This window comes from Aspergillus campestris (assembly GCF_002847485.1).
Source record: "Aspergillus campestris IBT 28561 chromosome Unknown P168scaffold_12, whole genome shotgun sequence".
Lineage (NCBI taxonomy): Eukaryota > Fungi > Ascomycota > Eurotiomycetes > Eurotiales > Aspergillaceae > Aspergillus > Aspergillus campestris.
The window spans coordinates 433,625-461,519 of record NW_020194347.1 but is presented as its reverse complement, the minus strand read 5'-3'; the positions used below and the strand labels follow the sequence as shown (position 1 = coordinate 461,519).

Sequence of the window (27,895 nt, the reverse complement as noted above, 5' to 3'; positions counted from 1 at the left end):
TTTTCGACTTCCTCTTGATTTCCTGGTTGAATCACCACAATTTATGCTTATCCTCATTTTTCAAAATTATATCCTTCTGCTGTGAATTATCCTTGTGACTTTCGTTGTGTTGAATTATGGCTGTTATGCAAGAGCAGTACAATCCACGGCTGAGGCATCAACCTTGTATAGACATTGCTCTGCAATACTTGTAATCTCATACACCCACAGCACCCAAAAAATAGATAGATAGATAGAAATAGAAGTTCAAAGTTAAGATAACTGAACATACCGCATCTATAGACCAACAAGCTAAGAAGTAGTCAGATTACGGTCTCCAAGACAAGGCATCAGCCAACATGAGGGACATTTCACCATACAAACACGATCCATGTTGGAGTACTACTACTCACCCAGTAACCTATTCTTCCAACAGCTTTCTACTCAACTACTCCCTACTAGATATTATAAAGAGCCACCTGATGAACCAACCGGGCAAAATACCCCAACCCATCTCCAAAGCCCTCTCCACCGACGCAACATGCATCATAATTCTCGCCATTGTCCCAGGATACAGCGCCATCGGATCGGTGCGGGATACTGGGCCTGCTGGTCGGGCAAATGTCCTGGCGATGGCTGTGCAGGGAGCATATGTGGCTTTTGGACGGCGAGATAGCACTGTGAGCATCGTGGATGTCGCTTCCGGGGAGTTGGTGAGGGACGTCATTGAGACGATGGTCGAAGCTATCCGGAAAGTAGGGTTTGTGGGAGATAGCCCGATTGTGATGTATTACCAGGATGCGCGATGTTTAATATGTACCAGCAACTGTAGACAAATCTAATAGATAGCCAATTTCAACCGTCAGGTCCAACCAAAATATATTCGGCAACCCACTGGGTCCGGAATGGACAATCCCCACATTTCCTTCGCAGTCTCCACCAGACCATATTTATAACCCGCGTGGATCCCCATCATGCAACTTCACCCCGTTCACTCCAACCATTCCAAACCATCCACTCCAACAACACCAAATAACCCAATACAATGTCTCTCCCCCACCTCAGGCCCTCCCTCGAGAGGCCCTTCCTCAGCGAACCCGGCATGGAAACAACCCTCTACTACAAGCACCAAATCGCCCTCCCAAGTTTCTCCTCGCTGCCCCTCCTCACCAACCCCTCTCACCGAGCCCTGATCTCCTCCCTCTACGCAAACTACATCTCCATCGCAGCAGCCCACAACACAGGCATCATCCTAGACACGCGCACCTGGCGCGCCTCCACGCCCTGGGCATCCGCCCTGAACATGACGCCTGCCGAGCTCCTCGCCGCCAATCGCGACGCCGTCCAGCTCGCCAAAGCAGCCCGCACACACAGCAGAGCCACCAGCACCAACGTCCCCGTTCTCATCAGCGGCACGATGGGTCCGCTCCAAGATGCCTACGAGGACTCGTCTCAGACCGTAACCCTCGACTCCGCGCGCGACGCCTACAGACCGCAGGTGCAGACGCTCGCCGACGCAGGCGTCGACCTGCTCGGCCTCTTCACCATCTCGAATCTCAACGAGGCGACTGCTATCATTGAGCTCGCTCGCGAGGTCGGCCTCCCTATCGTAGTGTCGTTCAGCATTGGCACTGACGGGCGTCTGCTGGGCGGGAACTCGCTGGAGGACGCCATCCGCGCGGTCGACGAGGCAACGGGTGGCTATGCGGCGTATTTCGGTGTCAACTGTGCCCATCCGGCTAGGATTGCGGCTGCGCTGAGGGAAATGTCGAGTGAGGTGCGTGCGCGTATCGGTATGGTTAGGGGCAATGCTAGTCAGAAGACACATGATGAGCTGGATAATACTGATACGCTGGATCGCGGCCACATCCCGACTTATCTGGATGGGTTCCGTGATGCTCTGGGGTTGTTGCCTGCTGTTAAGGTAGTCGGGGGGTGCTGTGGTACGGACGAGGAGCATTTGGAGGCGATTGGTGGGGGGTTGTTATAAACTGCTCTATCGCGCTGTAAATATATAAATGTATAGACATGTACATATGACAATGCACAACTTTACCATAGTCGACTGGACTAATAGACCCGCCGAAGGAAAGGAGCCACCCAAGGGCACAATACGCAAGCCATCCAAAACCAGCTCTGAGTAAAAAGACATCACGAACCCCAATCCGCCCGCAACTCATCCAAGCTCTTCTTCTGCGCACCCTGTTCGAAATTCCCTTCATCCAACCACTTCTCCAACACGCCCTTCTCGCGCCTCTCCCAATCGTCCCGCAGAATCGCCAACCAAGCCGTATCGCGATTCCGCCCCTTAATCACCATATGCTGCCTGAACGTGCCCTCATACACAAAGCCCAGCCGTTCCGCCGCACGGCGCGACCGTACATGCAGCGCATTGCACTTCCACTCCACGCGGCGGTAGCCGAGGTCGTGGAAGGCGTGCTCCGCCAGGAGATAGACGGCCTCCGTGACGCCCGTCGTGCGCTGCAGCGCGGCGGAGAACATGACGTGGCCGATTTCAACGGACAGGTGGTCGGGCGTGATGCGCATCAGGGTCAGATAGCCGACTGCCTTGCCGCGGTGGGAGGTCGTGTTGTTGGTGTCTATGACGGCGAAGAAGAAAGGGTCGGTGCTTTCGGCGCGAAGCGATATAGTAGCTGCGAATTCTTCGTAATCGGGGTATGGGCCGTCGGGCATGAAGTTCCATAGAGATGTGTTGGAAGGCTCGGTCCCGCCGATCACGGCGAAGAGGTCGGGGGCATGTTGCAGGCCGAGTCTCTCGAGAGTAACGGTTCGGCCTTGTAATGTTGTCTTCGGGCTTGGTAATTGGGCTCGAGGTAGGGATACGACTTCGCCTATCGGGGGAGAAGCTGCCATTTCGTGGGCTGTAAAGGGATGGACGTGGTCAAGATACATGGAGGGGTTGAGTCACGATTATATAGAGCTGGCAGGGAGTCCCGAGTGGGGTCTGATTCGATATGGACTCCGAGATTCCGAAGGATCCACGTCGATGATAGGCTGGCGTCCCGAGGCCGATAAATCCTGTGGCTTTAGTTCCATGAAACGGAAGGAAGGGACATGCATCTACGGCTTATGATGGCGTTTGTAACAACCTGGGAGCGCCGGGGGATGGGATGGTACCTGTCATACTGACCGTCAGCAGTCTCGATTATCTTGCTTGGTTGGGCTATAGCCCCTGTGATACATATAGAAGAGTTTAATCTCATACAGTCAGACAACTCTTACCATCATCTGTAGCAGTAGTGCGCAACAATATGAAGCTATACGTTGAATGTTGCTGGATATGTTGCCTGGTTGCCTGGTTGCCTGATTGGAAAAGACCAAGGTTAGTCAGCAATGACTCATCCGCCCCCGCGTCACATGAGCCGCTTTACCTAATCGGGAATTTTATTGAAATGCCACTGCTCACCGCCTTTTTATCGAAGTTTTTTTTTTTTATCGCTGGGCATCAACTTGCTCCAGATGATCCCGATCATACGCCGCTCGCAAGGACTGCAGTCCTTTTATCCATCACCATGAGGTATGTCGTGCTCCCATATTCCTTTATACAGTATCGGAAGTACTAACAGCATATAGAATTGAAAATTGTTTTTTCTGCAGGTTTGTTCTCGACCCAGTTTGAAAACTTCGTCCGCACCGAGCAGCCAGTTAACCTACGATATTTCCAGTCGCCCGACATACCCCAGCAAAGGCATCACCTTTGTGCGGAACGATGGTACCGTCTTCTCGAAGCTTCTCTACACCTTGAATAATATATTTACTAACCACACCCCTCACAGCCAAGGCATTCCGATTCTGCCGGTCCAAGTGCCAGCGGGCCTTCACGAAGAAGCGCCAGGCCCGTAAGGTGAAGTGGACCAAGATCTCGCGCCAGCAAGCCGGCAAGGAGATGACGGTCGACCGCACGCTGCAGTTCTCCGCCCGCCGCAACGTCCCCACCCGGTACAACCGCCAGCTCGTGGCGCAGACCCTGCACGCCATGGAGCGTGTCACCGAGATCCGCACCCGCCGCGAGCGCGTCTTCTACAAGAAGCGCATGGCCGGCAAGCGTGCCCGCGAGAATGCCGAGAACTTCAAGCTCGTCGCCGAGCACGAGAACCTGCTGCCCCGCGAGCTGCGCAGCACGGCCCAGACCGACGGCCAGACCGCGACCCAGACTGCGGCGCCGGCCAAGGTCGCCCGTGCCCAGAAGCAGAAGCTGCGTGCGAGAGTCGACGGCGGTGTCGATGTGGATATGGATATGGATTGAGATGGCCTTTTCGTGTGTGGAATGGAATGGGTCGGGAAAATGTGGATTCCTACTGCGTTGGTTTGATACCTGATCTTATGGGCGTTGTGATTGCTTTTTCCTTATTTATGAGGGAGTCGTGTCATGAAAATTCTAGCAGATTTTTCGTTTTTAATTTTTTCTAGTGGTTATGGGTTTGTTTCCTGTGAAGATACTACCTTGTCTCAACTATATTGGGATGAGTGATCGATCAAAATATGAATAGAGTTCTATGACAATACTTGTTCTTTGGTTTCAAGCTAATGGTCTTGTGGTTAATGTTGATTGCTAGAGTATTGCTCGACAAGACATACTATAAAGGAGTCGTCGACTTTAGTGAGAAGGCAGCTATGACAGCTGCTGCTCACAATTACCGGTGACTGAGTGTACACACCGATGACTTCTACCGGAATACACCATGAGCATATACATACATCAGTGAGTGCCAGTATGGAAATATTGAAGCGTAGAATTTCATACTACTTACCCATATCATCAAGAAGTCCCTATACAATTATTTACCCTCTTCTCCAGATGAGGAAAGCCCCCCAATATACACCCAAATCCCAAAACAACTACAATACACCCTATACAGCAAGAACTACTCCATCCTCTCCTTCTCCCCCCGCCCAATCCACCACTCCATAAACACCACATTTGGAACCCAACACGAAAAACCCGTAATAGTAAGCGCCTCCACCACCGAATACCCCCACCACAGCAACAGCGGCAGCTGCCACCGCAACATAACCGCCGCATACGTGAGGACAAAATTCCGCATCATCCACTCGCGATGTCTAGCATAATTCTGCCGCCTCGCAGCCTGCCAACCCAACGCCGCAGTAGCCAGCCACACAGCACCCAGCGCCGCAAACCCCCACGCCCCGGCGGGATAAGCAACAGTTGTTACGCACAGAGAGAGACTCCCCACCCCGCCGGCTGCCACGGCTGCCATGTAGATGCGGCCCAGCCAACGGTGAATGGCTGGAGGCTGCTTGTTGAAGGTGATGAGGAACTGGAAGGGCCCGATGGTCATTGAGATTAGTCCGCCGAGGATGTGCGACCAGCCGCCTGGGTTGGAGAGGACCCGCTCCCTGACGGCTGGGCCGCCTCGTGGTGTGCCGGATATGAAGATTATCACGTAGCAGCTGGTGAGGAGGGCTGCTATTGTTGTGATGTACCATTTGCGGTCGAGGGAGCGGCGCTTGGGGCTGAATTGTGCTTTTGGGGTCTGTTGTTGGTGAGATTTCTCAGGGCTAGACATGTCTGCGGCGAGCGGGGGAAGGGATGTGTGCTTGGCCATTGTGGACACAGCCAAATGGAATTCAGCTGCAGCTTATATGGAACAATGTTTTGGTGTGCTTGGTGGTAGAGTGTTGAACAAGATGAATTTAGTGATAAGCAAGTATGCTAGCAGAATGGTGAATGTCAGCTTTTATGCCAGGATTGAATACACACATCCCACCCTACCCTGTGCCTACAATAATACTTTTAGGCAATAATATTAATATAATAATGACATAAATCAAATCAAAATTCAGGATGCTATATATCTGTGCTTGGGCCTTTTTAGACGTGTCTAGGGTCGCCTAATCTACGAACAGACAACGAGACAATCACAACACCATCCAGCTCATGCCACGACATCATGGTTCATGGTTCACTTTGTCTTTGTATTTGAATTGATACAAGCATTCATTGATTGTATGAAGATGGTTGTTCTTTGTCTCTCTCTTTTTTATTTATGTATCTATTCACATTCTTTTTTGTATATGATCTTTTAAATATGTCTGAGTTTGAATGTACAAAGTACTTTCACCTATTGTAGACAGCCATTGTAACCAGAGCCCTATGTTACCAATTCCGGCATAGATCAGATTGGCGCTGTAATTTACATATAGTATCCCATCATCGACGTCTCAGGATATGACTGCTGATATCAAAGACAGCAAACTGGATATCGGCCCGGCTCAACGCATTGTGTAGCTCTCGTTTCAAGTCCATGTTTAACAAAACGAGCGTCGTAGACTATAGTTTGTGTGTTTTTGTTGTTGGATAGGTACCTTACGGCTGACATCCAGAAGGCATCCGTACATATACGACGGATTCCTTGAAGTGTCATAGGCTGAATATCGAAGGCTGAACAGTAAGCGCTATCCAGTTGTTAAGAGTCACCCACTACAGTCATCAATAATTGAGCTAATATAGTCTCCCCAATCAAACTTGTAAGAACATTCCTTTTGGTCCTAATTCGACATACTCACCGAGTAATCCCGAAACAGGCGTGGTTGTGTATTCATCTAGACTTCATCGCGATGCTACATCTTCATTCCTACCAAGAAATTCACCATGGTATGGCATTGGTCCAACATGGAACTAGTTCCATCTATTTTCACACCGCATCAGCAAGCGCATGGATTCCTCCAATAACCAAACACAGGAGGGACTAGTACACATGGACTACATTTCCAGCACATGCTGTCGCAGGATTCAAAGACATCTGCATGTCATACCGGTAAATATTTTTCTGCTGGTTTTGTCTAATTGAAAGTAATGTTCCAACCAAAATACACGTCGGCATTCTGTTCTAACGTCGGCATTCTGTTCTACATAATCAGTTTAAGGCGACCTGGGCCGGTATCTCGAAGTACATTCAGCCGCTCCGTTGGGCCTGTCGCCGGACGGATGGGGCTTTGGTATGTGTCAATGATTGTATTACATATATGAGCTTCTTGCGATAGCTGTACTAGGTAAGGGCACGTGGTTTCTTTGATAAGAAACGGTCGTTAGATCTGACAGTCATCGTGGACCATGCGTTTTTGTATATAGATACATGGTCTTAACCTTCGATTCTACTCGGGGCATAGCTTATTTGGCGTTCGGCACTCTACAGCCATAGCTCTACGAAACTCCAGTCAAAACATCACAAAATTTCATTCCATCCAACAAGCCAAACTTCCCAAACAAAAGCTCACAGAAGCAACATCACATCCAAGCCATCAGTACACCCCCTCCAACATCCAAATACCCCAACCGAGCCTGCTGTGCCAACGACCAGACCCTTATACCCGCATCTCCTAGCAGACCGTTCCTTCCGGCAGGCAGTACTTGTGGGTAGGGATAAACCCACAGCACTATTTATCTCGTTAGTCATTGTGTATACCAGTATTTGCAGTTTCTTAATGGAAAAGGGTGAGCATACAACAGGGGATTCCTTAGGGCAGTCTGCCTCTGTCTTGCAGGTCTTGGACTGGGCTGTTGCTACGCCCAGAACAAAGGCAACCAGGACGATATCTCTGAAATGCATTGTCAGGTATCCGATGTAGTTGTAGTTTCAAGAGAAGATAACTGTTCGAGAAAGCGAGAATCGTCTAGTTTGGTCAAGACTCGGTGTGTTAGATGAGAAAATTAGACATATCGCCGAGGACACCAGAGGGTTAAATATCTCTTCAATCCCCGCTTATGAGTACTCCTGCCGGGGATATCAGGCGACCTTCAGCTCAGGCAGGGCCTCAAAATTGAGTTATCATCACATACGAAAAGGGTGCGTCTCTCGGATGTGATGTAACCCGTTCTGTCCACTTGATCCTCCAGGAGGCCAATGGCAGGCTTGCCCCTTAAAGCCATACGAGCTTTCCTGCACAACAGTGGGCTCCTACCTGTAGCTTCGTTGCTTATTTGCATGAGGATACGAGCTGGCCGGAACGCCTGTCAGACATTTCTCTCCGTCGATCCGCGTCGAATGGGGGGATAGTCTGTAGAGTTTGCATGTACCTTACTGGTGGCTGCAGTCTATCTGCTTGATGGATAGTCCTTTTGTAGCGCCAGTGGTGGGATGCATTGAAGTTTTCTCAGATGCATACAAAGAGTCTGCATGGTCACGTGTCATATGGGAGTATATATAACTGCCCCGTACGGAGTAGAACATTTCTGTCCAGTCCTTGTGTCAGTACTAGAATTCTCGATGACGATCATATATTCGATACGGTATTTGGCACTCATCAATTACAACCACACAATGTGCTGAGCAGTATTTTGTCACGCGCCCAAACCCTCCGACAAAGGCAACCCCTTGCGTACCATTCCATTCACCCGCGTGGTTTTCATCGTGACCTCCTGGCATTGACTTTTGGACCAAACGATGCGATAGGAGCGGTCAAGCCGGGTTGTGTACACAACATGATGCACGCGCTCTCTCCATCGGGTTGGCGAAACGAGACTAGGCGTAGGTTTACTATGTTGTGTTGCAGTATAGTATGCGCCTAAAGCAAGGGTATCCAGTGGTCAGGCCATGATCGCATATTCCTTGCAACCCGGATGAAATATAGACTCTGCCAATGAGTGGTGAAGTCTACATATATGGGGGTCGGTATAAAGGTTCTATCCAGGGCCATGCTGATCGGACCTGTGCAACCGACATAACTTAGTTTTATTATATTCTCCTTTTAGTAACTACACAGTTTCTTTGTAGTCCCATTGGTAGGATTTGCAACAGGGATGTGGGCAGATTTAGGTATATATTCCAGTGTGGCTATAAATCACAATGCTTATTTGCCGCTTGGTCTGAAATATATATTGGCGAGATGGTGGCGGTATGCTGGGCTGCATGCATGAATTCTGCAGACCTCAAGTATACTTCGTACAGAGTAGTTCATTAGGGTGGATTTTGGGTATGAACTTGATCAGTATATATTTCAAGCTTCATAATTATTAGTGGTGTTGTTATGTGTTTAAACATCATGTGAGATCTTTGTTATGAATAGTTCATTTGCATAAATGGCAACGAATAACTTAGTCAAATACTAGCCGATCACCTGATTGGGAAGCAGTCTGAATGTTTCACTTTCTCTACACCAGACATCTCTCACATCACATCTCTCATCGACAGGCTTGTCCATTCATCATTTCCACCAATCTTTCTGTCAATGTCATTGACCCTTTGCACGGGAATGAATATGATTTTTATATGATAGAATCAGCTACGAAAGCTCTATCAATATATGATAGAGCAGCGAAAGAACAGGCGATCCCACATCGTGGTGAGAATGAATAAGACAGGCCATGATGGCAGAATCGAGTCCAAATCGGCTCTCGGGCCGTCTTGGCGTTAGAAATAGAACACGGAGAACAATCCACTATTCACGCCTTGTGGACCACTCGGCTGAAACTACAAAGGACACATGGCCCCTAGAAAAAGATCAGCACCTGATGGGAGAGTATCGTCCGGTGTTTCCAATGCATCGAATCGACGCCGTACTGAGTTCGTGTGATACTACGGAGTCCGTTCGACTTGCAGCTTTGGATTCGGATTGACTTTCTGTCTCCTATTCCGCGGACCCACCCGTTAGAAGATCCGGACATAGCATGGAGAGGATGCGCAATCGCCAAATCATCGCCAATGAAACATGGTTGCTGGTGGGTTTATCCACCGTGTCATGGAGGTCATGGTGAGGGGAGACCGAAAGTATCCCCGTTCCCACGGCCAAATTTCCGGCAAGTCTGGGCTCTCCCTATCTTGCCAATGACCCTGGCCCTGTGGAGGATGCCAAGCACTTATATCGCACTGTGTTTGGCCGAGAGTGGTCGGGCCAAGCATTTCCTCCCCTACGGAGTCCGCTTTCCGTCCGTTTTTTCTCCCTTCTCCCACCGATGGGCTGTCCATGACCACCAAACAGTCAAGGAAATGGGCGAACAGGATCAAAAAAGAAACACCTACATGACTAACACCATGTAATAACAACCCGCATCTCCACTATTTCGGGTCCCCTGGATCTTAGCCTGTCAAAGCCCTAAGACCTATCATTCATTCTCCGACTCTTTTGTAGCGGCTGGCGAACCCTCTCCTGCTTCTGTTCTTCTTCGTATTCAATGATCATTCTTGCTGGGGGTGACATGAACCTCTAATTGCATGTCATCACCTCGTACATTCCTTTCTTTTTTGCTTTGATTTGTTGATTTTTCTTTTCCCTTTGGCTTAATTTGTTTTATACCCGAGTCCCACTCGCGACACTCATTTTAGACCATGATATTGTTCGTCCTATTAGCGTTGTCGTTGCTGCATGGCGTGATTGCCCGCCGCGATGATGACTTAATGTCCTTTGTGACGGTACGCCTTGACATCGTTCTTCTGGAAAATAAGAAAAGCTTTATTCTGATTGACTTTATAGCTTCCTGAGATCCGTGCCTTGAAATGGGAGGTCGTCTACCATGATCGGGAGCGCGTGAGCCCGGGCTACTGGTTTGTGGCGCCCTACGGCAAGATCGTGCCGGAAACTCCCACCCAGAAATTTCAGCCCTACCAGGTTGGACCTTACATCTATGACGGCGACGGGGTATGCATACAGATCTCGACATGTCCATGTCAAACCGCCCTCCCGCAACTGAGTAGTAGGTCGAACTAACGCGGTCGCATCACAGGTTCTCATCTGGGCTGGCCCCCCCATCTTCTACGACCGTAATGTCTTCGACTTCAAGGCGTTCACCGACTCGCAGAACGAGACGCACTTATCGCTGATCGCGCAGCGGAATTACGATGACAGTATGCGAGGCCGCGCGACGATCATGAACAGCCACTACGAGATCGAGCAGGAGATCATGAGACTGGAGGACAATTACGAGTTCAACATCCACGAGTTCAACGTTCTCAACGGAGGGGAGTCCGCGCTGGCCTGCGTCTACCGTACTAAGGAACTGCCGTTGGACGATGTCGGTCGGCCCGGCGTGACCTCCTTCTTCATGACTGGCGGCTTTGTCGAGTGGAACTTGACCACCAAAGAGGTCGTCTTCGCCTGGGATTCGACCGACCACCTGGCCATCCACGAGTCGGTCAAATTCAACCCGGACAACCCCGCCGACGGGCCCCCGGGCTGGGACTACGTGCACATGAACGCGGTTGACAAGAACTCCGACGGCGACTATCTCATTTCCATGCGCTTCACCAACACCATCTACCTCATCTCCGGCAAGGACGGCCACGTCATCTGGCGGCTGGGCGGCCAGGAGTCCGACTTTGTCCAGGACTTTGTCTTCTCCAAGCAGCACGACGCCAAATTTCTCGAGTCCAGCGGAACGCACCACGTCATCTCGCTGCTGAACAACGCCGGCGACGAGAACCAGCAGGAGGAGGAAGTCTCGTCGGCTCTGATCGTCGAGTTGGACACCGAGGCAATGACTGCCAAACTGCAACAGCGGTACCCCCGCCCCGACGGACTGATGACGCTGCTCCGCGGCAGCGTGCAGCGGCTGCCCAACGGCAACGTCTTCGTCGGCTGGAGCGAGCGCGGCTACCAGAGCGAGTTCTCCCCCGAAGGCGACAACCTCGTCTCGGCGCGGTTCGCCTCCGGCCGTCTGAACACCTACCGGGCGTACAAGTACGACTTCGTCGGACGCCCCGCCTACGCCCCCACGATGGTAGCCTCCGTCTACGCAGCCGACGAGGCCAGCGTGCTGACGACGATCCACATCAGCTGGAACGGCGCCACGGACATCGCGTCGTGGAACTTCTACGCCCAGGCCGGCGAGGAGCACCCGCGGCACCTGATGGGCAACGTCCCCAAGCGGGACTTTGAGACCATGTTCCTCGCCAGCGGCTACATGGACTGGATCTCGGCGGACGCGCTTGACCGCGACGGCAACGTCATCACCGTCTCGGACATCATCCGCTCCAAGCCCGTCACCACCGACTGGCCCGCGCTGGGCTACCACGGCCAGAACAGCAGCGGACCCGCGCCGGACGATCCCGCCGTGCGCTACCCCACCGACGCTCCCGCACCCGTCAAGGGTGAACCCCCCGCCACGACGGCGGACGCGGAGGCCGCGCAAGCCGACACCACCGCGGCGGGTGAAGCGTCCGCCACGGCGCAGCAGCTCGCAGAGGCCATGATGCGGGCGTACGACTCGCTCAATGGGATAGGCGGCGTTCTCATCGGCCTCCTGGTGCTGTGCTCGATGGGGGGTGCGGTGGCGGGGATCGTGTGGATGGTGCGATCGCGTCGATCGAAGAAGATCTACCAGCATGTTCCGGACGACGACGATTCCCCGTGAGCCTGGCGACATTATACACTCCTTACATTCCTTATATTCCTTACTCTGCTCGTCTGTATATATCGATTTACTAGTCTTAGTTAGGGGATATTTCCCTGCATAGTCAGCCAAGGCCCTAGGGACGGCCTGGTGCATCCCGGGGTTGGCATTACATGAATACATTACTTTATCCTCATTGATGATGTTAACTATAGAACTGTACCTTATCCGGACATTCTGGCAAAGCTAACACCATGTTTACATATCGATCTTACTCAGCATTCAAATAAGTGGACCATTTGCAATGCAATGAATGCCATTGTGCAAAGCATTGTTCTCAAGCATTGTCAAACAGGGTAGTGTCACGGGACCAACTACCGGAACGGGAATAGAAAAACGAACCCAGAATGGATGGATGGATGGAATGGAAGGGAAAAGCTTGGGCGGGATGAAAAGTGGGTGTCATACTGATTGGCTTCGGCTGTGGGGATTGCACATTACAGTGATTTATTCCATTGAGTTCTTCCCTTTTTTCCCTCTTCTTTTTTTTTTTATGGTATGGGAGAGTTGGATGGAAATAAATAGGTAGATAGATGGGTATGATGAATAGTGATAGAAAGAGAGAGACAATGAATGAAAAGTAGTGTATGATTGAATAATTGAATCCATAAGGGAATCAAACACATAAAATAAACAGTAAATAAAAAAAAGAAGGAAAAAATCAAACCCGACCGGTCTCCGAGACCCCCAAAAGTCCGACCCTTACCTTACAGGTAGGTGACTAACTAACTAAACCCGGCTGGGCCAGACGGAAGAAGCACAACCGCATTCGAACGCAAATCTTGAGACGGGCGTAATTTGCAGGGCCGGCCGATCGCACTCTATTTGCGGCAGAGATGATACTTCCCTTTACCTATACTCCGTACTCCGTCGCTGCTGTAGGTACTTGTACTCCGTAAGAGGTATGACCCTGAGGGACGGGACTCCGGGTGCGGCAGGAATCCGCGTCGTTCCTGCAACCTTTTTATTCAGGCTGGCATCCATCCTTCCCGGGAGGAAATGGCTGGTTGAGCCTGGGTGACTGAGGAGCTGGTTGCGGGGATGAAACTCTTTCTGGCTCCTTGTTTCTGGATATTTTTTGCATCAATTGAATCCAGGAGTTGGTAGTCCAGTTTTAGTCGTGACTGAGGGAGACCTGCAGGAGGAAGATCTATTGAATGGATGGCGCGAGAGATGCAGGGACGGGGGGTTGTTATTCGTCATCATGTATTTATTGATGGTGATTGTATTTGCATGGGATGATAGAGGAAGGGATTCATTGTATTGTATTAGGAGTAGAACGGAATCCGTGCGGTCTCCTGACATGGTCTTATATCTTATTATATCTTATTATATCTCAGCAGAAGATGAGGTTGATGGCCTTAATACCAACTGGATCCCCTATCTTACCGTACCAAACTAGATCCTCGGAGAGTACGGAGTATATGGTCGGTCCAAGGTATTAAAGACAGTACCTGGTACTGTATGGAGTGTAACGGATCAGTCTGGCCAGAATCGACTTGGTATGAACGCGTCAGCCGATTTCCGTAAGATTCCACCAATTCAGCCCTGTATTATTTGCTGTCAGGAATACCGGCCGTTCTTCACTGCATGCGGTTGAATATTTGTCCAACCTCTGTTGTTCAATATAGATCATAAATTATAAATAATAAAATCTCAGGGATGAGGAGTAAATAATGAAGAATAAAGATAAGAAATTATATCATTCTTGACTGTCCACCTCTGAACTCAGTCCATCTGAACTCAACCCATCGGCTGTTATCAGCTTACTCGACCTTACTCTAGACAATCATACCGCCTTCAGCTGTCAAATTACATACCAACGCTTTCAATCCCTTCTTTTCTCTTCTCCCCAGTAAGTTCTCCGTACTTTAACCGTGGCTACTTGAGCCACATCTTACACCTTACAACCCACCCCCAAAAATCAATTCCTTGGGTTCCAGTTTGGGTCCTATAAAACCTACTGAAACTGAATGCCTTTCCATTCGTCATTCACAAAAAGACCCACCGCCTGAAAACCCACCACTCAAACCCACCACTCCAATTAGTTTCCACCCCCCCCCCCCCCCGTCTCCGTCGTCCTGCCCATGGGTCCCTACAGCCTGTCCAGTATATCTGTGGCCTTGCCCTTTTATCTCTGCCCCTAACCATGTCAATAAAGGGTTCCCACGATTTTCTTCCCTTGCCTTTGTGGGCGCGCAAGGTCAGGTCTAATCGCAGATATACGCGCTTGCTGGCGATCATGTTGGCTTCGGCTGCTGTCTTTTGGGCGCTGGTGATGCTGTCGCGTCCCCACTCCGTTGTTGCTTCGGTGAGTTTTTTTTTTTCTTTCTTTGGTTCTTTTTTTTTGGGTCGTCGGAGTGAAGTCTTTGAGGTGATGATTTTCGGCTTGTCGTCTTTTCTTCTGTGGTTGTCTGGTCGTTCTGTCATCAATGCCGTCGATGGAAAGATACGAAGGAAAAGGGGGAACAGAACTCGAAGAGAGAAAAATGAGGAGAAAATGAGGAGAAACTGAAGAAAAATGAAGAAAACCAAACAGCTAACCTCCTCCAGTCCCTCCCAGATCCTCAAGTCGCCTACCGCGAAGAAACCCAAACTTTTCCTAGGTAAGCGACGGACTTGCCGTCCCAGTCGAGAAAGTTCCCTGCTCACCCGTCCAGACAATTTCAAGGCTTCCATTCCACGTTAGACCGCTTAAAAACCTTCGACGACTTTGACAACCCCAAGGTCTACGACGACCCCCGTTACCAGAAACATGGCACCGGTCCCACCCCCAAGATCTTCCTCCCCTATCCCGACTATGAGAGCCTCGACTACCAGAATAAGCATCGCGGTGAATTCACCGCTTGTATGGGCCCCCGCGGGAAAATGTTGAACGAGAGTATGGACGACCAGGTTGGCGTCTACGCTGGTCTTCCCACTGGTATGTTACGTGGAGGAATCGCCCTGCGGATTCTGCTGGTTTCGAGCTAACACCCATATTTTCACAGGATTCCCGGAGCCTCAGTTCGGCTCCTACGAGCTCCTCGGTATCGACGGTCGCATTTCCTACGATCGCTACTTGAGATACGGTCCCTACGGTCTGGGCGAAAAGGATGAAAACGTGAAGAACTGGGTCCGACCGGAACCCGTGGACTGGGAGAATGTCGATTGGGGGCGGCTGCAACTGGAGTGCATCGGCCACAATTCCGACCGGTTCGGCCTGGAGTCGCTGTATCAGGAGTCCACCAAACCCACCACCCCCAAGAACGCCGAGCTCGCCCCGCTGCCGCGCTCCGTCGTCCTGATCCGCACCTACACCGGCCACGAGTACACCGAAAACGAGAAGCAGTCCATCCGCGCCATGATCACCGAGCTGGGGCTCCAGTCGGGCGGCGAATACGAGGTCGTCCTCTTTGTCCACGTCAAGGATTGGGACGTCCCCCTCGATTCGGATGACATGCTGCAGACTCTGCTCGAAGAGAACATTCCCCGGGAATTCTGGGGGATCACCGAGTTTTGGAATGTGCCGACCGTGTCCGCTCGCTACCCGCTGCTGGATCCTGGTGTCATTGAGTACGCCTTTCCTTTCTTTTACTCCAATCCCCTTTTCTCCAGTGGTACGATACTAATTGTCAATAGTGTCCACTTCTCGCAGTGGCTGTCCGTGCAGCATTTCATGCTTGATAACCAACAATTCGAATACTTCTGGAACTGGGAAATCGACAGCCGCATGACCGGCCATCATTACGAGTTCACCGAGCAAGTCGGAGCCTTCGGACGCAAGCAACCGCGCAAGGGCATCTGGGAGCGCAACGAACGATTCTACGTGCCCGAATACCACGGCGACTACGACACCAAGTTCCGCCAGCTCGTCTCCACCCAGGCCACCCCCGGGATCTGGGGCCCCATGCCGATTGCGGACTTTGAGGGCGGCAAGGTGCAGCCCATGGGCCCGTGGCCTCCCGTCAACGACGAGGCCGACGACCAGTTCGAGTGGGGCGTCGGCGAAGACGCAGACTACCTGGGCTTCCTCCCGGCCTTCAACCCCCGCTTCACCGACTGGGTCATCCGCAACCAGGTCTACGGCTACCTGGGCGAGGACACCCCGCGCCGCGCGACCCTCATCACCCACTCCCGCCTCTCCCGCCGCCTCCTCATGGCCATGGACGAGGAGAACCTCCAGGGCCGCCACATGGGCTCGGAGATCTTCCCCGCATCAACCGCGCTGCTCCACGGCTTCAAGGGCGTTTCCGTCCCCCACCCCATCTTCTCCGACCAGAAGATGCCCGGCAAGCGCGCCGACCGGTGGTTCAACTCCGGCGTCGACGGCAAGGCCGGCAACAACCGCGACAGTCCCTTCTCGTGGGGCCGCGAGTCGCGCTTCGAGTGGGTATCGTGGTACTACCGCGCCAACCTGCCGGGTCTGTTGTATTGGAACTTCCTCGGCTGGAAAAAAGAGGGGACAGGGGGGCAGAAGGTACATACATCTATTTCTCGCACTCTTTATAACGATTTAGCTAACAAGACTCCAGTACGAAAACACCCACGGCCGCGTCATCCTCCCATCCATCCTCTTCCACCCCATCAAAGACGTGCACCCGGACTCTGACAGCACGCATTACAAATTCGACGCGGACCTGGGCGTCGAGGCACGACCCGATGAGATTTCGTTATAGACTTAGCTTTTTTTTTTTTTTTGAATTTGCCATCTCCTTTTTTTAATTCTTGATTTCACGCCATGCCTTTTCCTTACCTTCTGTTTCTTTTACCTATCCTAAACGTATCATCATTCGACATGACCTACCCTGACTCTTTCCTTTTGCGTGGCGTGTTTGCTAGAGAGGGTTGTTTTCATCATTTTTCTTGATTTGATTTGCTGTATGTGTGTGTGTGTGTGTATATGTGCTTGTTTGCTTGCTTGTTCTGCTACGCTGGAAGTGGATGTGATGGAGAGAGGAGGGAAAGGGGAGTCTACTACCTACCTAGGTGCCTACTAACTACTATTCTTGTAAATATACCGCTGAAGACATTTTATTGGCTGTAATAGAACAAATCTACCTTACTCATGTGATATCTTCTCCCTACCCGCCTAGTAACCATGTCGCACCTACGTCAAGATGGTTGTTTTGCCCCTTCCCACTTCCAGGAAGATGCACAGATGGATGGATGGATGGATGGATGGGCTAGCCACCCACCCACCTACCTACCTACCCAACTACCTCACCTCTAAAGCGAGATCAAAACTTCCCGCAATCCCATCCATCTCATCACAAAAGACCAGAACGCGACGACTCATCCAACTAAAAGAAACCAAAACCCACCGCAGATGACCCCCCGTCCGTGTCTTCAGCGGGGTATAACTAAACACCGGTCTTAAAACATCTGCCAGACAGACAGGTAAGGACACTTTACGCCGCAAAATGTGCATTGATTTATTCTCCAATCAGACCGGCAGGGCTGAGGACGGGTCTTTATGATCGTCATCAGTGGGTGCTCTTATGTTATGCTGGGTTTCGTTCTGGGTATGGGGCTGGTGGGACGGGATGCGAGGCGCGCCGGCTTGTGTTACTTGTATACCTAGTTGTTATACATATGTATGGCTTTGGGGTTGGCTGGGTTGGGTTGGGGCTGGTGATGTGTAACATCTGTGGATTGGGTACATGTATGCATGTGTGTATGTATATGTATGTATGTATGTCTTGCATCGCATGATGGATGTCTGGGTTTATGGTGTTGTATTTGGGAGTTGGATAGTAGATGGTGGTTGGCGATGGGCTCTTCCTTTTTGAGGATTTGGGGATGGCTGAAATGGTGGCTAGATAGATGGCTTGTTTGGATAGCTGAATAGAAAGGATGGCTCACATGTGTAAATGTGTTATGCGGTTGGCATTAGACCTAACCTCGAGGCAAGTCTCGAGAGGCTAGATCATCTGTCAAACACCCACGGCGTACATTGTTACCCCAGAAGCTGAAAGGCGAGGACTAGATCGAGGACGAGCCAATCTGTGATCATAGCACCGGGTGTGTGGACGGGCAGCAGCATGATCTGGCCAAATGCCAGGCTTTGAGCGACCACCCCGTCGTATCTCTCCTATACCTTTAAACAGTCTGGCATGCTGAACCGGTAGCCCGCAACCGTTTGGTGGACGGTATCCGGTGGATGAATGTATGCTGGACGATATATTCTGTGGTGTGCAATAGCGAGCAATCTATACCTTGTCCTATACATGTCACTCTGTTCCATTCTCGTCCCAATCTATACGATCATCCACAGTTCAACAGCCAGCCAGCAGGTAGTTAGTTTCCAGAATGGCTCGGGTTCTCGACAGCCGCGCCTTTAAAGAGACCCTTTTCGAAGCCGCCAGTCCAGGAAACATCCTCTTCCACCCTCCCACCAAGGACACACCGACCGCCGCGTCAGACAGACAAGAAGTGGACAGCCAAGGCAATGGCAGCGACGACCCCGTCCCGTTCCCCGTCGCCATCGTAGGCATGGCCATGAGGCTGCCGGGCGGCGTCAACTCCGACACCGACTTCTGGGACTTCCTCGTCAACAAGCGCGACGGGCTGTGCCGGGTCCCGGAGTCGCGGTACAACGTGGACGCGTTCTACGACGAGCTGCGTCCGGGCGCCGTGCGCACCAAACACGGCTACTTCCTGCAGCGCGACATCAGCCACCTCGACGCGTCGTTCTTCGCCATGAGCAAGCTCGAAGCGGCGAAGCTGGACCCCCAGCAGAGACACCTGCTCGAGGTCGTGTGGGAGTGCATGGAGAACGGCGGCCAGACGGGCTGGCGGGGCACCAATATCGGGCTGTACGTGGGCAGCTTCGGCGAGGACTGGCTGGATCTGCTGGCGAAGGATACGCAGCATTTCGACCGGTACCGGGTGATGAGCGCGGGGGACTTTGCGCTCGCGAACCGCGTCTCGTATGAGTTTGATTTGCGGGGCCCGAGTGTTGCTGTCAGGACGGGGTGCTCGTCGAGTATGGTTGGGTTGCATGATGCTTGTCAGGCTTTGTATGCTGGGGATTGCTCCTCTGCGCTGGTCGCGGGGGTGAACCTGATTATGAGCCCGACTATGACGGTCTCCATGTCGGAGAATATGGTGCTGTCGCAGAGTGGGGTTTGCAGGACGTTTGATGCTGCGGCGGATGGCTATGGGAGGGGAGAGGCGATTAACGTCATCTATATCAAGCCGTTGAAGGATGCGTTGGAGAATAGGGATCCTATCCGTGCAATCATCCGGTCCACGGCTGTTAACTGCGATGGAAAGACGCCTAGTATCACCACGCCGGGGTCTGAAGCACAGGAAAGGCTCGTACGGAGGGCATATGGACGAGCTGGTATTCCCGATGAGGAGATCGGGAAGACTGCTTTCTTCGAGTGTCATGGCACTGGGACGATCGCGGGGGACACGGCCGAAGCATCTGTTGTTGCGAACATATTTGGCCAGGATGGGATATATATTGGTGCGGTAAGTGATTGTGATATGATGTTGAAGATGAAGATGAAGCTCTATCAGACTGCCTGATGTTAAGGCGATGTTGACCCAAACAGGTTAAGCCGAACGTCGGTCACTCGGAGGGCGCCTCAGGCATCACCAGCGTGATCAAGTGCGTTCTCGCGCTGGAAAACCGCACGATTCCTCCCAACGTTCACTTCAAAGACCCCAATCCACGGAGTATGCTCAATCTTCTTGATGCTACCATTCTTTATTGATAAGACGGGGGTCTCTAGTGCAGTAGCTTGTATGCTGATCTGTATTAGTTCCCTTCGAGGCTGCAAAGCTCCAGGTCCCGGTCGAGCCTCAACCATGGCCACTACACAAAAGAGAGAGGATCAGCGTCAATTCGTTTGGGATCGGTGGAACGAATGCACATGTATGATCTCATGTCTACTTGGATATATCGTCGCTAACAGCCCAGCTCATACTTGATTCCGCCCCGTTGTTACGCCACAATGATGTCCCTGCAAGATCAAAAGCCAGCAGCGCCAAAAACCGCCACTTACTGGTGGTCTCGGCGAATAGCAAAGAGTCGTTAGATGGCCAAATACAGGGTGTCACCGACTACCTAGAGTCAAATCCATTATCAGTGCACAGCTTGGCCTACTCCCTATCTCAACGGCGAGAACACCTCACACACCGCGCCTTCTCGATAGTGGGGTTTGATGGCCATCTTGCTCCGTTTCAGAGGGCTAGGACAATATCACCGTCTGTGATATTTGTGTTTACCGGCCAAGGATCGCAATGGTCGTCGATGGGAAGCGAGCTCATAGCGCAATTGCCTAGCTTTAGAAGCGACATCCAAGCAATGGATCAAGCACTCCAGCGCCTGGATGACCCTCCCACGTGGACCATTGAAGGCACGTTCTCTACAAACCGCTGAGGTTGTTGTATGCTTACTGGTAACAGAGGAACTGTCAAAGTCGAACATAACAAGCCGCGTCGGGGAGCCGGAATTCGCCCAGCCTTTAACTACTGCTATTCAGATTGCTCTGGTCAATCTCCTGCACGGCTGGGGCATTGTGCCAGAATCAGTAGTGGGCCATTCGAGCGGAGAAATTGCAGCGGCTTATGCATCTGGGGCTCTACCCGCTTCCGTTGCGATAATCATTGCATACTTCCGTGGACAAGTGGCGAAGAAGCTCGCAGCCAGCCGTCCTGGCGCAATGGCTGCTGTTGGGTTGGGTCCAGAGCAGGTGAGGCCATATTTACGAGAAGGAATTATGATAGCCTGCGAAAATAGTCCTGTCAGTGTGACGATATCAGGAGATAAAGCTGTACTTGATGCCGCCCTCGAGCAGATACGGGATGAACACCCTGATATCTTCTGCCGACGCCTGGCTGTCAATGTCGCCTACCACTCTAACCACATGAAAGACGTGTCGGAAGAATACGAGAACGCAATACGTCCTCTGATATCTCAAGACGAATACATGATTCCTTTCTACTCATCCGTCATTGCGGCCCGCATAAGTGAACCGCGCGATCTGGATACGGTATACTGGGCGCAGAATCTGCAGTGTCAAGTGCTTTTCAGTACCGCAGTTCAGAAAGCAATCGACGCTGATAAAACCCCCAAGTTACTCCTGGAGGTCGGGCCACATTCGGCACTCCATTCGCCTATTCGCCAGATCATGAACTCTAGCAAGAACAAGGGCAAAAAATGGGCGTACGTTGCCACTTTGCAGAGGAATTCCGCCCAATGGCACACTTTGCTAGAGACTGCTGGGCAATTATATTCTCATGGCACCTCTATTCAGTTATCGAATTTGGTTCCTACGGGAAGAGTATTAACCGATCTACCGTCATATTCCTGGAAGCACGACGAGTCGTTCTGGGCCGAGACCCGCATGGTGCATGGATGGAAATTCCGCAAGTATCCGCACCATGAACTGTTAGGCTCTCGGGGACTCGAATCCTCCGACGTGGAGCCATCATGGAGATGTCTTCTACACCTAGACTATGTGCCCTGGTTAGCCGACCATAGAATTGGCAGGGACATTGTCTTCCCGTGTGCGGCCTACGTCGCAATGGCTGGTGAGGCTATTCGGCAAATGACTGGCGTAGAGGACTACTCTATTAGGAACCTGTTCATGCGGACTGCCATGATACTCGACTCATCAAGTACAACAGAGCTCTCAACCAATCTCAGACCAGCTAAACTCGCAGATAACATTGATTCGGTGTGGTACGAATTTACAATAAGTGCCTATCAAAATGGCACTTGGAGGAAGCACTGCATGGGCCAGGTAAGGCCAGGACCAGACAGACCGTATGAAACGGAGAATATTCAACCATACTCGCGATCTGTCGATTCAGGAAAATGGTACAACGCGTTGGACAAGCGCGGCATGTCATACGGGCCCCAGTTCCGCCGACTGCGTGAAATATCGGCGCATCCGCTGGCGTTCGAGGCTGCGGCCACTGTCCAGGATGAGGAATCATTCTACGGCAGTCGATACGCACTCCATCCTATACTCATCGACCAGGCCTTGCAGTTGCTCAGTGTGGCTGCAACAAACGGCATTCCGCGCCGCATGACGAGGTTATGCATCCCGATCGGGTTGGAAAGTCTGCACGTCAACTTCGGGAGAGGTTCAATGGTACTAGCTGTCTCTTGCGATGGCGCCGGTGGCACTATGTCCGGGGATGCGACCCTTAACTATGGATCTGGTACTGCATTGCGTCTGCAAAACGGCCACTTTTTCTCTACGCAGGATCCTGATGTCGGTAGGACGAATCTGCCGCTGTTGTCAAGTCTCCGCTTTAGGCCACACATCGATTTCATTCCCCCGAGAGAACAAATCCCTGGCACGCAGACGCGTCTCACCTTTGGGAAAACGATGGTCAGGATGTTCAGCCTTTTCACGTGTGATACATACCATCAAACCAAGTTTTTGGATCCAGTGGAGCCTCATCTCAAGAAGTATCAGTCGTGGCTCCAATCTCAACACGACCTCATATGCGCGAATCACGCCAATCTGGTGCCAGAAGTGTGGGAGTCATGGACTTTAGACGAGAGTAGCCGCAGGAAGGCAATTGAGGAGTACACAAACCTGTCCCCCGAGGCAACCGAGTATCCTATGTATATCCTAGCTAAAAGGGTGCACGAGTCTATCCGTGGGATTTTCGCAGGCGAAATACATCCAATTGAGCTTCTCATCAAAGATGGCGGCCTGAAGGGTTTATACTCAATCAGTTCCCAGATTTCCTCGTGGCACGAGTTCTTTGAATCGCTAGGCCATTCTAGGCCCGCTCTTCGGATCCTGGAGATCGGAGGTGGCACTGGCGGGGACACCTCCACCGCGCTCAAGGGTCTCGTGCCAGGGAGCGGTAATAGATTATATTCCAAATACACGTTCACGGATATATCGCCGGGGTTCTTGGCAGAAGCGAAGGACCGTTTCAAGTCTTATCCGGATATGAACTTCGCTACTTTGGACATCACGCGTGACCCCGTTGAGCAGGGGTTTGAGGCCGAGAATTATGACCTGGTTATATCTTCCAATGTTCTCCATGCGACACCGAGGCTTTCTGAGTCTCTGGCTAACGTCCGGAAGCTCCTGACTCGGGGCGGTCGGTTGTTTCTTATCGAGCTGGCCGGTGATGTCTTCAAGGTTGACTACATAATGGGTCTACTACCCGGTTGGTGGCTTGGGGAAGAAGATGGTCGGGCTGATCGACCATATGTCTCGACTCAACGGTGGCACAGTGAGCTAGTGAAAGAGGGATTTACGGGCGTCGAATGCTGTCGATACGATAACGAAGCCCCGTATCAGCTCAGCGCGCACATGGTCTCAAGGCTACTGCCACCGAAACTGGAAAAGGGCGAAGTATTCCTGCTTTGCAGGTACAGGACCACGGATTGGGCCCGGGAGCTTGGGCATCAGCTTGAGCTAGCTGGCTATGAGGTGTCTTATTCGACCCTTGACCAGCCGCCGCCGCCGGGCTCTCACATCATATCCCTAATGGATTTAGAAGGCCCGTTCTTCTTCGATTTGACAAAGGAAGATTTTGACCGGTTCCGTAGTTGGTTATCACGCTGTACAACCAGCCGCCTTTTCTGGGTGACGCAGTCGATCCAGTTGGGGTGCAGAGACCCTCGTTATGGGCTGATCTTGGGAGTTGCGCGAACTCTTCGACACGAGGTTACGCAGAACTTCGTCACGTTAGAGCTTGATAATGCTGACTCGAGGGCCCTGCAGCCGATCATCAGGGCATATGAAACATTCCTATCCCAGATAGAGGACCCGGATGCAAACCCCGAGTGTGAGTTTGTCGTGCAAAACGGTGTAATCCAGGCTGGTCGATATGAGTGGAAGTCTCTGGAGCAGCCGCTGGAGTGGGCAGAGGGAATCGCGGGAACGCGCATGTTAGACATTGGGACCTACGCGATGCTCAGTTCCTTCATGTGGACGTTAGCGGATCTTGTTCCGGCTAAGGTCGAGGAAGGCCATGTTGAAGTGGATGTGAAATACGTTGGGCTTAACTTTAGGGTAAGGCTTGCTCGTCACTGACCGCAGTGGACATTGCTAACAATAACATAACAGGATGTAATGATCGCGATGGGTTTCATGTCACACACTGGCGAGATCGGCATCGAAGGAAGCGGAATCATCCGTCGTGTCGGGCCTGGAGTCACGAGCCTTCGAGTCGGCGATAAGGTGATGTTAGCAGGCACGGGGCTCATGTGTACACGCAGGATACTACCCGCAGATCGATGCGTTCCCATTCCACCCGAGCTTCCTCTGGAAGAGGCTGCCACCGTTATTTGCGTCTATGTGACCGTCATGTACTCTCTACTGACCGTGGGAAATCTTCGAAAAGGGCAGTCGGTCTTGATCCACTCTGCATGTGGTGGCGTAGGCCTGGCAGCTATTCAAATATGTCGAGCAGTTGGGGCTGAAATATATGCAACCGTGGGGTCACAGGAAAAGATCCAGCATCTCCAAAAATTAGGGATCCCGACCAACCACATATTCGACTCTCGCAGCGCGTCTTTCCTCCCGGACGTCATGAAAATGACGAATAATCGCGGTGTAGATATAGTCTTGAACTCGCTGTCGGGTGAGTTGCTTCATGCGTCGTGGAAATGCGTTGCGCAATTCGGAAAGATGCTGGAGCTGGGCAAGCGGGACTTTCTAGGCCATGGTAAACTAGACATGGATTTGTTCGCTGGGAACAGAGCCTTTGTCGGAGTTGATGTCCTGCAGCTCATCAACGACAACGCCGAGGACCTGCGCGACTTAACCAATCAGATGCTCGCATACTTCAACGAAGGCAAAGCGCAGCCGATTAAACCCATCACCGTGTACGAGGCTGGCGATGTTGAGAAGGCATTCCGATATATGCAAAGCGGCCAGCATATGGGAAAGATTGTGATCAAAATGCCGGAAGAGCCTTCCACCCTTGCAGTAACCCGGGCTCATGAAACGACGCCTTACTTCTCCGCCGAGGCGTCGTATCTGGTAGTCGGTGGGTTTGGTGGACTCGGCCGTGCCGTCGTGAATTGGATGGTGGAGAAGGGTGCCCGTCGCCTGGTTATCCTCTGCCGATCGGGCTCCAGTACTGCCAGAGCTGAGAGTGTCATCCGCGACCTCCAGGAGCAAGGTTGTAGCGTCACTACAGTTGCTGGGGATGTGGCGAATATTGAAGATGTCCGTCGGGCTGAAAACGCATCGCCGACGCCCATTGCGGGTATCATAAATTTGGCTATGGTACTTAGAGTATGTATTTTTCCTAATAATTTGTTGAATTCGAGTGATTGACGTGACTCACTAACACGCTCTCTAGGACCAAGGATTCCGCAACATGTCGCACGATGAATGGACCCAAGCCCTCACCCCCAAGGTACAAGGCACCTGGAACCTTCATCTTGTGTTTGAAAATAAACCGCTCGATTTCTTCGTGCTACTTGGATCTGTCGCTGGCATTAGCGGATGGCCCGGTCAGACAAACTACGCGGGGGCCAACACATTCCTGGACGCCTTTGCCGAATACCGCCGGTCTAAAGGCCTCGTGGCAAGTGTAATCGACCTGGGGCTCGTGCTAGGAATTGGATATGTATCAGAGATGTCACATCCTGGAACTATGGAAGTTGCACGCTCTGGTTCCTTACAGCTGCTAGAAGAACATCATTTACTACAAGCGTTGGGAATTGCTGTCTTTTCACAACGATACCATCTTCCTAGTCAGCTTATTGTGGGCCTTGGCACGACAAGGCATACAACCAGCGATGAAATGGCATGGTCGTGGATGCGCGAAGTCCGGTTCAGTGCATGGAATAACATGCTATCGAACGTCGCTGATGGCCCGTCGGAGTCTCGAACTGATGAACTCAGGGAGCAAATGGACGCAATTAAAAACAACCCTGCAATCTTAGATGATCCCAAGACAGAGCAACGTCTAACCTCCGAGCTGGGAAAACTGATCGCTTCCTACACGTCGCGTCCAGACGATCTCAGCGGACAGGATCTCGCCGACATCGCAATTGATTCTCTAATGACATTTGAAATCCGAACGTGGTTCCGTCGGAACGCTGGCATTGAAATTACGCTGGTAGAGGTCTCATCCGCTGGTCGGGTGGGGGGATTGAGTAAAATCGCCTTGCAAAAGCTGCGAGAGAGATACGGCCACCCTGCGGGTCCGAACACTCAAGCGGATGCTCTTCCGCCAGCGCTAGATGAGAATCTTGACTTCCAGGAAGATCTGGCATTGGGCAGAGCTATGCGGCCTATCTCCAGGGAGTTTGTCGACTGGACTTCAGAAGTCGAAGGCAAGTTATTCTTCACCGGGGCGACTGGTTTCCTCGGCTCGTCTCTTCTGGCTCGGCTCCTGTGCCTGCCACAAGTTAAGGCCGTTGCTTGCTTGGTCCGGGCCGAATCCCCTGAAGCTGGGATGGCACGGATCAGAGAGGCGTTTTCCATGTACGGCACAGCAATGGAATTCGAATCCAAAATTATCGTCGTCCCTGGAGAGGTGTCCGCGAAGGGCTTGGGCATAGAAGAAAAGCGATACAAAGAACTGGCACAATGGGCAAGTGTCATCTACCACTTTGCCGGATACTCGAATTATACGTTACCCTATGCAATCCATCGCAGCACCAATGTACTCGGGATACTCGAGATTCTTCGTTTCGCTAATAGCGAGCGTCTGAAATCTATACAGTATTGTTCCAGTATGTCTGCCTGTGGTCTTGCGAAAGACGCCGAGACAGAAATTGCGGAAGACGTGAGACCGACCCTTGAGGCGCACACTATGAGGGAAACACTCGGCTACACGCAAAGCAAATTCGTGGCGGAGAGTATCTTCTGGGATGCGAAAGACAATGGCTTCCCTGTCACTATATATCGTCCAGCCATCGTCACCGGGCACAGTATGACAGGCGCGTGCAGAAAGGACGACATGGTAAATCGTCTCATGACCAACTGTATACGACTGGGCTGCTACCCTCGACCCCCACCACAGCGATGGCAGGTTGTCCCGGTGGATTTCGTTACCTCTGTCATATCGCACATATCGGTAAATGACTCAAACATTGGCCACGCGTTCAACGTGCTCCAACCCGACCAAGAAAAGGTCATCACCCTCGCGGAGGTGTTCCAAATTTTAAGTCAACATGCGCCGGCTCCGTTACGAAGTCTCTCAAATACGGAATGGGTGGGAGAATTTACCAAGTTCAGCGACGCAAGCTGGAATGTAACGACGCCCTTGGTTGTTGGGCAGCTTTCCCAGCACATGCTGTCGTGGGCTGCTTTTGAGCACATGTCACGTTACGATACCAGCAATCTTCGCCGCGCGCTGTCCGATAACCCGAAGCTTTTGGGCCTCAAACCCATGAAGGAGCTTCTTAAAGTGTATTATGACTGTTGGGCGGTGGGTAGTGATAGTTAGCTGCGTGCGCGCTATGGTAACCTGGGATCAGTACTGTAGCATGCATCAATAGATTGATTACTTTTGTCTCATCCTGCACCTTCCCGCCCCCAAATGGCTTAATGCATTTTGGGGAACACATTCCCGACGCTGGTCCATCAGGCAGACACCGGATGAGTGGACATATTG

The 27,895-nt window shown here is 51.7% G+C and overlaps 8 protein-coding genes across 8 annotated transcripts; 5 read left to right on the top strand and 3 right to left on the bottom strand.

Annotated features, from left to right (window-relative positions):
* Positions 1-977: 977 nt before the first annotated feature.
* On the top strand, positions 978-1,951 carry P168DRAFT_258939 (homocysteine S-methyltransferase family protein; the record flags this gene model as incomplete). Its single annotated transcript, XM_024834617.1, has 1 exon — positions 978-1,951. A coding segment is annotated over exon 1 (927 nt), but the record flags the coding sequence as incomplete, so codon positions are not given.
* A 98-nt stretch (positions 1,952-2,049) lies between these two features.
* Positions 2,050-3,264, bottom strand: P168DRAFT_59310 (GNAT family N-acetyltransferase). Its single transcript, XM_024842034.1, has 2 exons — positions 3,206-3,264; positions 2,050-3,117 (listed from the first exon to the last, which is right to left on the bottom strand). The coding sequence occupies exon 2, from the start codon at positions 2,890-2,892 to the stop codon at positions 2,131-2,133; it is 762 nt and encodes a 253-aa protein (XP_024689737.1). The 5' UTR covers positions 2,893-3,117; positions 3,206-3,264; the 3' UTR covers positions 2,050-2,130.
* A 208-nt stretch (positions 3,265-3,472) lies between these two features.
* On the top strand, positions 3,473-4,495 carry P168DRAFT_258933 (ribosomal eL24 family protein). Its single transcript, XM_024834616.1, has 4 exons — positions 3,473-3,517; positions 3,574-3,597; positions 3,666-3,712; positions 3,777-4,495. The coding sequence occupies exons 1-4, from the start codon at positions 3,513-3,515 to the stop codon at positions 4,244-4,246; spliced, it is 546 nt and encodes a 181-aa protein (XP_024689736.1). The 5' UTR covers positions 3,473-3,512; the 3' UTR covers positions 4,247-4,495.
* A 260-nt stretch (positions 4,496-4,755) lies between these two features.
* On the bottom strand, positions 4,756-5,748 carry P168DRAFT_292998 (DUF2306 domain-containing protein). The gene has a single exon (XM_024837719.1). It carries the CDS (start codon positions 5,565-5,567, stop codon positions 4,866-4,868), a length of 702 nt encoding a protein of 233 aa, XP_024689735.1. The 5' UTR covers positions 5,568-5,748; the 3' UTR covers positions 4,756-4,865.
* A 1,562-nt stretch (positions 5,749-7,310) lies between these two features.
* P168DRAFT_292997 (uncharacterized protein) lies at positions 7,311-7,805 on the bottom strand. Its single transcript, XM_024837718.1, has 2 exons — positions 7,467-7,805; positions 7,311-7,398 (listed from the first exon to the last, which is right to left on the bottom strand). Exons 1-2 carry the CDS (start codon positions 7,569-7,571, stop codon positions 7,342-7,344), a joined length of 162 nt encoding a protein of 53 aa, XP_024689734.1. The 5' UTR covers positions 7,572-7,805; the 3' UTR covers positions 7,311-7,341.
* Positions 7,806-10,286: 2,481 nt separating this feature from the next.
* P168DRAFT_299459 (uncharacterized protein) lies at positions 10,287-12,307 on the top strand (the record flags this gene model as incomplete). Its single annotated transcript, XM_024838344.1, has 3 exons — positions 10,287-10,370; positions 10,432-10,596; positions 10,682-12,307. 3 exons carry the CDS (start codon positions 10,287-10,289, stop codon positions 12,305-12,307), a joined length of 1,875 nt encoding a protein of 624 aa, XP_024689733.1.
* A 2,281-nt stretch (positions 12,308-14,588) lies between these two features.
* P168DRAFT_321559 (DUF3405 domain-containing protein) lies at positions 14,589-17,004 on the top strand (the record flags this gene model as incomplete). The annotated part of the gene is made up of 6 exons (XM_024840480.1): positions 14,589-14,657; positions 14,900-14,952; positions 15,007-15,269; positions 15,337-15,901; positions 15,968-16,805; positions 16,861-17,004. The coding sequence occupies 6 exons, from the start codon at positions 14,589-14,591 to the stop codon at positions 17,002-17,004; spliced, it is 1,932 nt and encodes a 643-aa protein (XP_024689732.1).
* A 1,633-nt stretch (positions 17,005-18,637) lies between these two features.
* On the top strand, positions 18,638-27,727 carry P168DRAFT_284674 (uncharacterized protein; the record flags this gene model as incomplete). The annotated part of the gene is made up of 7 exons (XM_024836145.1): positions 18,638-19,804; positions 19,888-20,011; positions 20,098-20,210; positions 20,251-20,368; positions 20,744-24,330; positions 24,385-25,560; positions 25,628-27,727. 7 exons carry the CDS (start codon positions 18,638-18,640, stop codon positions 27,725-27,727), a joined length of 8,385 nt encoding a protein of 2,794 aa, XP_024689731.1.
* Positions 27,728-27,895: the final 168 nt, after the last annotated feature.

Excerpts from the sequence above, each read along its gene's own strand:
- P168DRAFT_59310 (XM_024842034.1), bottom strand. The coding sequence starts at position 2,892 with ATGTATCTTGACCACGTCCATCCCTTTACAGCCCACGAAATGGCAGCT.
- P168DRAFT_258933 (XM_024834616.1), top strand. Across the intron at positions 3,598-3,665 it reads GAAAATTGTTTTTTCTGCAG|TCGCCCGACATACCCCAGCA; the intron begins GTTTGTTCTCGA and ends CGATATTTCCAG. Across the intron at positions 3,713-3,776 it reads CACCTTTGTGCGGAACGATG|CCAAGGCATTCCGATTCTGC; the intron begins GTACCGTCTTCT and ends CACCCCTCACAG.
- P168DRAFT_292998 (XM_024837719.1), bottom strand. The coding sequence starts at position 5,567 with ATGGCCAAGCACACATCCCTTCCCCCGCTCGCCGCAGACATGTCTAGC.
- P168DRAFT_292997 (XM_024837718.1), bottom strand. The coding sequence starts at position 7,571 with ATGCATTTCAGAGATATCGTCCTGGTTGCCTTTGTTCTGGGCGTAGCA. Across the intron at positions 7,399-7,466 it reads GCCCTAAGGAATCCCCTGTT|TGCTGTGGGTTTATCCCTAC; the intron begins GTATGCTCACCC and ends CGAGATAAATAG.